This window comes from Pezoporus occidentalis, unplaced genomic scaffold (assembly GCF_034315485.1).
Source record: "Pezoporus occidentalis ecotype Australia unplaced genomic scaffold, CSIRO_AGI_Poc_V1 ctg30, whole genome shotgun sequence".
Taxonomy (NCBI): domain Eukaryota; kingdom Metazoa; phylum Chordata; class Aves; order Psittaciformes; family Psittacidae; genus Pezoporus; species Pezoporus occidentalis.
Genome location: NW_026914941.1, coordinates 85,874 through 96,007, shown reverse-complemented (window position 1 = coordinate 96,007; position 10,134 = coordinate 85,874). Strand labels below are relative to the sequence as shown.

The window sequence follows — 10,134 nt, the reverse complement described above, 5'->3', positions numbered from 1 at the left end:
CAGATTTAGTGTTAAATCACTGTTTTCTAGAGGATACATTATAAGAAGGCAAAACAGAGCCTTTGGGCATATGCACATTATATAGTTTCTGAAGAATGCCCGTATGAATTGCAAGTATGGTTACAAATCAGTGTACTTCCAAACCATAAGCATGACCTGTGGTTGTCTGGAAGTCTCTTGCCCCTGACCTAAGACTATTTAAAACGATATGGAGGTATCAAATCAAGCTGAGAACCTGTAGCACTGAATTTATGCCAAATTCATCTGCATATTCATATATATATATATATGTCATGTTCATCTGCATATGCAAATTCAAACTGCATCCCTGCACTTACCACTTAGAAACTGCACTGATAAGAATTGTGATTCTTATCAAGAGATGGTAAGTGAATACATGGATTAAGAAATGCTAAGAGTCTTTTCAGGAGGGCTACATGAAAAGCCTTCAGTAGACAATATTTCTTCACAACAAAGTCAGGTTTAATCCCACAGCTATTAGAAATTATTTACTGTATAGAAAAGGTTGATTCTTCACTCCTCAACTAGTAAATAGCATGTGTATCCTTCCAACAGAGAGAGCACGGAATAGCTGCAGTTCCCTTCTTGGTTCACAGTTGCAAATAGTAAGAGTTCACAGCAAGAACTTCCTCGTTCAGAATGAAGGAGAACCCTCCAGTGGCTAAAAGTACAAATCTCTTCTTCTGTCATGGATCTGAATGCCTGAAAGACACAGCAGGATCAGGGCGGTCAAACACAGGCTTGCAATCTCTGCAGAGCTGGTGCAAACAAAATCGCATCTTTGGGTCTGATGCAAGGTGGCCCTTAGGAGAACAACCAGGATGAGCCCTCCCAAGTACCCCCTGGATATTGCACAGCAAAGAACCAACACCAGGGTGTAACTGTGTTCAGTTTGTCCAGGACACACGGTCTGAACAGAGAAATACACGGAAGTCTGAACACTTTGGAAGTCATTTCTTTGACCAGCTCTCCCAGCAGGGTGGTGGGTTTGCTGGTGAAAGCTGCAGTAATGGGAGCACACAGGTCCAACAGGGACCTCAGCCTGAAACTGGGTGCTTGAGATACACTGCAAGGGGTGTCCTGTCTTTCTGGGATCTGAAACTGGGACAGCTGGTGTAAAACAGGCATTGTGAAGAGGAATATTGATGGTAGAACCACAAGAACAACAGCAGGTGGGGTTAGAAATCATGTATCTTATTTAACAGAATGCTTTCCCTTTTCACTGTCAACATAGTTATAGGAGGTGGTTTGTCTACCTGGGGGAAAACAAGGTTTGGAAATAGAGCCTGGAAGCAAGCAAGGAAGCACCTTTAATTCTTCATGCATAAGCAAGGTATCCTTCATAGGTGAGCATCGATTTGTTGCAGTGCTGCTGGCTCCAGTACTCACCTGCGGTGGCGTGGCTTCCGCTGGGATTCTCTGAGCCTTGGTAAGAGCTTGCTTTCCTCTCTTAAAAGACAGAAAACACTGGAGATGAGCAGCGATGCAGCACAGGGCTAGCAGCAGACAGCAGTTCCTAACGCAACCTTGTGCTTTTGCAGCCCAGCCTATAGCGCAGGTGCTGGGGAACCCTGTGCTGGCTGGCACAGCAATCCACACTGCCATATATATAAATATCAGCTGTTCTTATACATGACACAGCGCAAGGAGAAGTGCGTTGAACAGAGAGAGCCAAGAAACAGGGACTCCCACAGCCTGACAAATGCACAGATCCCAGGGGCTTGCCAAAGCCTGCCTGTGAACACGGGCCAGCTGTTTCCTATCTGTTCCTTTGGGGATGCTGGATAAGCACATGCGTGCTGTTACACATGGAGTACTGAGAGGCTCCTTCACTGGTCAGAAAGGCCCTGGAAGCATCCTGAAGGAAAAGGCTTTAACTGATGAGTGTGAGGCATCCCTCCCATGGTAGGAGGTGGAACTGGATGATCTTAAGGTCCTTTCCAACCCAAACCATTCCATGGTTCTACGATGGCTGGGGAACATCAAGCTGTTTCATTTCCTTTTCCATGAATAGAGTCCCCTGTTAGCATTGCTTCCCTTTCTGATCCCAACACTGGCTTCATGAAACATGTCCTTCTTTGGAGGAGAGTTTGTTCCTTGGGCTCCCAAGCCTTAATAGGCTCACATTGCCCCCTTGGGGGAAGAGGGCACCTAACCCTGTTCTTAAATTAGACCCTAGACATCCAAACAGTCTCTTTAAAGTAATTGGACTGTCATTTACCAGCTGCAAAAAGCCTATGCAACACATACACCCAGCCTCAGTTAAACCCATGTACCACGAGCAGCAAATGTGTATTCCAGACAGACATTAGACACTTCAGATGAACGGGTGAGCAAAACACCTATAGCTGGGGTCCTTGTAATGCCAGAGCTTTGGTGTAGCCTCAGAAGAGGACCTGTGGGTAAGCCTGCCTGCAGGTAGAAACAACAGCTTTTAGCCCATGCTCTGCCAAATCCCTGCTGATGCAGATTAGAAACAGGGCAAGCAGCAGGTATTTCACAGCTGGTTGCTGTTCAGACACTAAGACTTGGGGTTGCTTGCTCCCCTCCATGCAGAAGCACCGGGTAGCACACGCTGTGTTTTTCCAGCAGACTCCCCAAACAGTTTCACAACCCTTTTTCTTGAAAGCCCGTGCCAAGCTATGTGTGTGGGTAACGCCCAGGAATAGCGAGGCAGGCCTACCCTAACAGGAAGCTTGATCCCAAAGTGCTTCTCAAAGGCAGATATTACTCACAGCGGAGCAATTTTACCCGTCAGAGCAGCCTGTAGGGATGTAAGATCCCAGGAAATGGACTTCAGGCACCAGCCATCTTCCTTCTGTGTGCTGGCAGTACCTGGGATTGGGGTTCCTGCTCGCTGTTGGTAATAAATAGGGAACAATCATCACTTCTGTGTGCGTTGTGTTAGCCCAGGGAGATCTACTGCAGCGGGCAAGCAGTGCCTTTGCCAGCAGGGCAGCAGTGCTTCACGGCAGGCAGCAATTAACTGGGAAACATGGCAAGGCCAACCAGGAAGCCCCTTTATCCCAGTCATAGAATCACAGAATGGTTTGTGTTGGAAGGGACCTCAAAGCTCCTCCAGCTCCAACCCCTGCCACAGGCAGGGACACCTTCCACTAGAGCAGCTTGCTCCAAGCCCCTGTGTCCAACCTGCCCTTGAACACTGCCAGGGATGGGGCAGCCACAGCTTCTCTGGGCACCCTGTGCCTCAGCATCCCCACAGGGAAGAGCTTCTTCCTTATATCTAACCTGAACTTCCCCTGTTTCAGTTTGAACCCATCACCCCTTGTCCTATCACTACAGTCCCTGATGAAGAGCCCCTCTCCACCATCCAAATCCTCCCAGCTACAAACCGTACACAGTAAAGTAGGCTGCTCAAGGCTCTTACCTGGCCACCCCTCCCTGATCCTCATAGCACTGTGAATAATGTTTATATTCACTTAAAATAGCTCCCTAATGTAAGCCAGGAGGGAGGATATTGTGCAAGTGGGCAATGCATAGTTTCTGATGAAGCCACACTACGGAGCTCATCCATCCCAAGTACCACAGGACACATCCTGGCCTATCTATTGCAAAACATTGCTATGAGCTGGGCTGAAGGTGACTCCAGTTTGAGAACCTGAGGAACAACAGCCTGTATTCTTTTGTCTCCTTCCATAAGATGCCATCAAAGAACACAGTGATAGTATTTCCTTACCTCCCCCAGGAGCTGAACTTTGGCTTATATTTTGTAACCTAGCAGGTCCAGTCATACAAGCAGAACTTGAGTGTTGCTTCATGGGACATTCCTGCATGGATGTTAGGCACTTTTCCTGTTGCAGAAGACCAAGAAGAGAACCGTATTTCCTGTCAGAGACGGGTTCATCTCCCACATGCAGGTCAGGCAAGGCATGATGATGATACACGGAACTGGGGAGACTGGGAGTCCCAATCGAAGGGAAAGGCCATAAGTCTGCAGGTTGGGCTGGATGACTCCGCAGAGCTGGTGGCTGGTACTGGCCTGCCAGACCAGCAGCAGCAGCAAAACTCAGACCTGAATTGGACACGCTTGGTGCAGAAGATGATGGATATGCTTTGGAACAATGTGCAGAGAAATTCCACTGATGGGGCGACGCGCTATCTACTTAAAAGAGAAAGAAAGCATCTGAAGTCTCAGCAATTCTTACTTTTCTCCCAAGGCAAATTCCAACGGCCTTCTAAAGGAACACTACCAAACTGCATATTCATTTCACATAAATATATATTCTCCATAGTGCTGCTTGTCTTCAAATTCAACCACAAACTCATGCTAAAAGCAGACTAAACCACCACCAGTACTTTCAAATAACTATTTGATGTGTTCTCTTACAGGCCATGGGCATAGGCAGCTTTTTAACTATTGCAAGATTATTTGTTGCCATAATCTGTTTATTTAAAGTCATCATGCACTTAGTGCATCTGACAGTGATGGAGACACTAGGCTGGAAAATGAGGACCCAGTCCTGCCGATGGGCCCACGAACAGCCTGGGAAGCACCCCAGAATACACAGGGATTTACTCAGGAAGTCCCAGCTTTATAATCCAGGGCTTTGCAAGCTTTTCTTGCTTTCTGTTTGCACATGGCCCCAACTGTAAGCACACTACGTCCTAAACTCTCAGTGAAAGCCAATTCCCCCCTGCCTAAAGCCACACTCAGGCATAGAAAGCAGCTCACCGTTCTTCAGGACAACACTCTCATCCTTGTGCTTCGTGCTCAGGTCTTGGGGGTTCTTGACATTGCTTAGAGCCCTGGAAAAGTGTTCGTCCACCACGCTGTTAATATCCCCTTGGAAATAGGTAAACACAACGCTCTGAGCACCCCATTCTGTTTTCACGGGTTCTTTGCTTTTACACGGCTTTGGAGAGAGCTTCCTTGTTTCTTCCATTTTCAATAACCACCAGCCCCTGCCAAAGAAAACCAGAGCAGTCAAAGACATCCTGTTCACCTTAAAGTGCACCATCAGCGGTGAGCCCGTCTCCCTCTTGAAACTGGTAGGGCCAGACCAACTGTTACTAGTAAGATGAGATTCTTTATCTGGGTTTCTGCTTATTCCACACACCTTTTCTTCACTGATCTCCTTATTATACACTTCTCAGATAGAATACTTGCAGTATAAAATGCAAGGAGAAACCTTTCAATAAAAATGTACTAAATTTCACAGAATTGTGATGGGATTGCATTTTCCCCAATCAAAACGAGTCCGGTGAGTCTTTAACTTGTTCAATACAGGATCTTTTGGTGGAGAGATCCAAGTTTGATATAACCATACAATATGCAACCTTAGTAAAGGATACTGCATCTTGAAAGCAGTGAATGGCTCAGAGATGCAAAGAGCCTGATGGATCCCACCCTTGTTTGAGTTACCTGTCAGTGCCATAGCATTGGCTCCATTGAGGAATGAAATGCTGTCATTTCTCACCCTGCCTTTATAGCCCTAGCACTGTGCAAATATGCCCTGAGGATAGAAATGTGCTGAAAGAACTGAAGCACTCAGACGAATAATTCAGAGGTTGCATTGGTCCTGGATGTTCAGGGTGAACCTATAGCATCACAGAATGGTTTGGGTTGGAAAGGACCTTAAAATCATCCAGTTCCAACCCCCTGCCATGGGCAGGGACACCTCACACTAGAGCAGCTTGCTCCAAGCCCCTGTATCCAACCTGCCCTTGAACACTGCCAGGGATGGGGCAGCCACAGCTTCTCTGGGCACCCTGTGCCAGCGCCTCAGCATCCTCACATGGAAGAGCTTCTGCCTTATATCTAACCTGAACTTCCCGTTTCAGTTTGGACCCATCACCCCTTGTCCTATCACTGCAGTCCCTGATGAAGATTCCCCCACCAGGAGAATTCCTTCCTCTGGGATCCCTCCCTGGGAGGATTGCTTTGCCCAACTCTTGTCTCTGCATTGTTCAAAAACCATACTGACAGAGTGAAATGAAACATTAAATACCCATTAGCGCTTTAAATAGTAATCTCTAATGAGTATTTTATTCAGACAAGGTAAAGTTCAAAGTACCTTGAGCACTGTCAGCACGGACTTCCACAGCAAGATGTCTGACAGTAGTTGCTTCACCTATTAGAAGAATGCAGAAATTATGATTGGAAATTCAAATTATAGCAAATTCAAGTAAAAAAAAAACCCAAACAAACCAAGCAAAACCTCTTGTGTGTTTGAAACAACCTGAGGAACACGTAGGGCCTGTCAGTTGCTTAAAACTTTGGTAGCAAGACTGCTAAACCACACACCAAGACTGCTGAAACATACCCTGTAGCTCAACAAGGGCTTATGGATTTAAGGCAAGAATGACTCTAAAATAGTTTGCAGGAAGCCAGCCTAAGACTCCTTTTTGTCCTCCTTATGAAATCTCTGCTGCCACATAGGGTGAGAGCAGGATAAGGAGCATCACTGCCTGCCCTGGACAAGCATGGTTTATATGCATCTCTGCAGTTTCTGGCTGTAGGGGAGTGAGCTCTACAGCCAGAGCTCAGGCATCCTGCTGTAATCAAGATCATGTGTAGCAGTGCTCAGGCTGTGAATGCAGGGAGGAGTGCCTGCTGCTTCCATGCCATTTTCCAGTCTTGCTGTCAGCTCATCACACCACACAGCATAACTGCTTTACCTTGGTAGCGAGGAGGCTGTTATGCTTCAGAGAACTGGGAAACCTTTGGTCAATACCCAGCTGTATCATATAAAAACTGATGAGTCATTGGAGTTGTGTTTCCATCCAATCCTGCAATATGCAGCAGTGCTTAACCTATTCCCATACCTTCATCTGATTTCTAATCATACCCCCCCCCACAATCCCAAACTTCCCAATAAACTTGTGCTCATCCCTGCCTCAAAGGGTACTCCAAAGTATTGCAAAGGCTGCCTCCAAATGGTCTCTTAGCATTTCTTATGCACGAAAAGGTTGTTCAGGCTGCAAAGCCAAGTACTCAGACATTCAGAAATACGAGGATTGAGATCATCCAGCATAATCTATGCCCCTTTTTATGCTTAAGCCTTCATCTACAAACCTCTTGCTCATGTTTATCACTTGCTTCTAGGTCTAGTTTTGCTTGTTACCTATCCCCCCTTCATGGACCCTTCCTCAAGTAGCACTAATCCGCTGTTATTAACCACCAGTTTCTGATGAACTCAGTAGTTCCTCAGTCCTCATTTTAGGATTTCTATTGCTTTACCCTTCTTGCATCCTTTCTCAGCTCCAGCCTCCGGTCCACTTAGACACAGTAGTGGGGATGGGATGCACGCAGGTTTGTCACCAGTTAGAAATGCAAAGGGATGCTCTAACAGGTGTCTGATTCAGAAGACAATCTTTCAGAGCTTTAGAACTGACAAAGCTTTACCAATCAGAGAAAGCTTCAACCAGAAACCCTTCCTCCTTCAGGCACCATCCCAAGGCCCACGAGGGGAGCAGGAACTAGCACAGCCCAGCCAAACACAACTGGAAGAACGTCAAGCACAGGAAGAGAAACTCTTTTCCAGTCTTGTTTTAGAAAGCAAGCCACTGTTTAGGTTAGAAAACTCTCTGGTTGCTCAACTGGAGGCCAGCACTTGCCATTGTAAATTCTAACCCAAGCAATAAAAGCTTGGCAAAGTCATCAGGGACCATACAGCCTAAGAAACAGTACATGAGGCCACCTCAACAGCAAGGAACAACCCAGCTCTTCCTATGCTGCTCCACTGCTCCACAGCAATATAAACTTTAGGAAGCATTAGCTGTGGCCCAGAGGTCTATTTTCCCTGCTCCTCACTCAGTGCAAGGCAGCTATTTGGTCTTTGTACTTTATTAACATGCTTAACTTGCTTGTGGCATTAACTGTAAGCTGCTGTAGTGCTGTTTATTGCTGTGTAGCAGCTGTTCCATGTGTGCGAGTTGGGAGTTCCTCAGCCTTGCTAGCAATAGTAATTTCCCATCACTGCAGCATCAGACAGGGAACTCAGCTCCTCATTTCACACAGCTCAGAAGAGCTTTAAAACTGAATTACAGAACCACAGACTGGTTTGGGTTGAAAGAACCTTAAAGCTCCTCCAGCTCCAACCCCTGCCACGGGCAGGGACACCTTCCACTAGAGCAGCTTGTTCCAAGCCCCTGTGTCCAGCCTGGCCTTGACCACTGCCAGGGATGGGCATAAATAAAACACAGAAACGTTCCACTTCCAAAGTATTGAGCAATCATTTAACAAACAGACATTCGCTTTCCTCAAGTATCATTTGAGAAAGTCAGTGAACACAAGCTGAAATGATCACTGGATTCTCCTACCTTAGCTCGCTGTCAGCAGCGGCGTCACACCAGTGGGGTTTTCCAGATTTGGGATGCTCATGCTGTGCCCAGCAGTTTGGGATCCTTCCCCCGGCAGGCTGAGTGCACTCTGCAGTGACTGCAAGAGGAGACAAGCAGCGTTCATGAACTCCTTACATGCTTTCTAGCCTCTAGCTGCGAGTGAACTAGGCGTTTCCTTCAGCCCATCTGCTAAGAATGCATGAAATGCACTCCGACGAGTCAACCGGGTTAGGAGGTTTCAGGAATGAGGAAAACAGGACTGTAAGCAGGGGTTGTTTTTCATGACAATGTGTACACAATAAAGACAGTGTCTGGACTTCAGAAGAGTTTACACTAGGATGGTAAGTTATGGCAGAGAACCAACCTTGGCTGGGATCATAAAGGACTTGCCTGTGCCGGGTTACAGTATATTAACTACAAATGTCCACAAGAAGGAAAAGATCACCTTGTCTCCATCCCTGGATAACCAATCCTCATTCTCTTCTTTGCTGGATCTGCTTAAATGACTTAAGAAATCGTCAGAAAATAAAACCATCCTTCTTGTTCTGCAAGGGCTGTAGCAAGAAATTGAGAGTGTGGGGATTTTCTGCAGTTTAACAAAGTAACCCAATCGCAACCATTCATAAAGTCATGGAGTGGTTTGTGTTAAAAGGGACCTCAAAGCTCATCCAGCTCCAACCCCTGCCACGGGCAGGGACCCCTTCCACTAGAGCAGCTTGCTCCAAGCCCCTGTGTCCAACCTGCCCTTGAACACTGCCAGGGATGGGGCAGCCACAGCTTCTCTGGGCACCCTGTGCCAGCGCCTCAGCACCCTCACAGGGAAGAGCTTCTGCCTAAGAGCTCATCTCAGTCTCCCCTCGGGCAGGTTAAAGCCATTCCCCTTGGCCTGTCCCTGCAGGCCCTTGCCCAAAGCCCCTCTCCAGGCTTTTTGTCAGACCACTTAGGTCTGGGAAATGCTGAATCAGGGCCAAATTTGCCAGTCTCAGATGGAAAAATAAACCAGGGATTGCGAGTCACCAAACTGGTGGAGACATTTATACATTGATGTCTTTCATGCAGTAGCTTAAGTTTGTTTACTCACCCAGAAAGCAGAGCACAACCCTATTCCCTCTGCCTAAGCACACACAAATCCACCCTCTGCCATCTCCCAGAGCAACTCAACCGCAAGGCTGGAAGATATCCTGGGATGATGCTTTTATTGACACACTCTTTGCGTAAGCCCAGTTCCACTGTGAGACAGTGCCCTCAACACCTTGATCATTCACTCCTTGCATGAATCTGTCTCACACAAGTTAAGGCACCAGTGTGTTGGATGGCTTGTAGGTGAACACCTCAAAGAACTACTGGGCAAAACCAGGATTATCAGCCCCGTTCCTTTGTAATACAGGAGCTAAACCAACTGATTTCCAGAGCTTTGTAAGCACTCTGTGTGCAGCCTTGAGAGGGGGAAAATACATTAAAATCCAAGTTCCTGAGAACAAAACTGGAAATTCGGCTTGTTCTTAACAAAACCCACCCAAATTCCACAATACCACCTGTAACTACGGTGTCTGCAGATGGTCCTTCTGCTCCTTTTGTCTTCATTCAGGGTCCATCCACACACCAATCCAGACTGAAGAAAAAAAGCCATACAGAGGGAACAAATACCATGTCCCATCATAGAATCCCAGACTGGTTTGGGTTGGAAAGGACCTTAAAAATCATCCAGTTCCAACCCCCTGCCATGGGCAGGGACACCTCACACTAGACCAGGTTACCCAAGGCTCTGTCCAACCTGGCCTTGAACACTGCCAGGGACGGAGCATTTAC

At 46.9% G+C, this 10,134-nt stretch overlaps 1 protein-coding gene across 3 annotated transcripts; it reads right to left on the bottom strand.

Annotated features, from left to right (window-relative positions):
• Positions 1–494: 494 nt before the first annotated feature.
• On the bottom strand, positions 495–8,983 carry VGLL1 (vestigial like family member 1). 3 transcript variants are annotated; one of them, XM_062627387.1, is made up of 7 exons: positions 8,771–8,983; positions 8,305–8,422; positions 6,057–6,113; positions 4,715–4,944; positions 3,719–4,144; positions 1,411–1,470; positions 495–723 (listed from the first exon to the last, which is right to left on the bottom strand). In XM_062627387.1, exons 4-7 carry the CDS (start codon positions 4,923–4,925, stop codon positions 683–685), a joined length of 738 nt encoding a protein of 245 aa, XP_062483371.1. In that variant the 5' UTR covers positions 4,926–4,944; positions 6,057–6,113; positions 8,305–8,422; positions 8,771–8,983; the 3' UTR covers positions 495–682. The 3 variants fall into 3 exon arrangements, with proteins under 3 accessions (XP_062483371.1, XP_062483370.1, XP_062483372.1); XM_062627386.1 differs by lacking the exon at positions 8,771–8,983 and having other exon boundaries at positions 8,305–8,764; XM_062627388.1 differs by lacking the exon at positions 8,771–8,983 and having other exon boundaries at positions 3,719–4,141; positions 8,305–8,764.
• Positions 8,984–10,134: the final 1,151 nt, after the last annotated feature.

Excerpts from the sequence above, each read along its gene's own strand:
- VGLL1 (XM_062627387.1), bottom strand. The coding sequence starts at position 4,925 with ATGGAAGAAACAAGGAAGCTCTCTCCAAAGCCGTGTAAAAGCAAAGAA. Across the intron at positions 1,471-3,718 it reads AAGTTCAGCTCCTGGGGGAG|AGAGGAAAGCAAGCTCTTAC; the intron begins GTAAGGAAATAC and ends CTGTCTTTTAAG. Across the intron at positions 724-1,410 it reads CGGAAGCCACGCCACCGCAG|GCATTCAGATCCATGACAGA; the intron begins GTGAGTACTGGA and ends TGTGTCTTTCAG.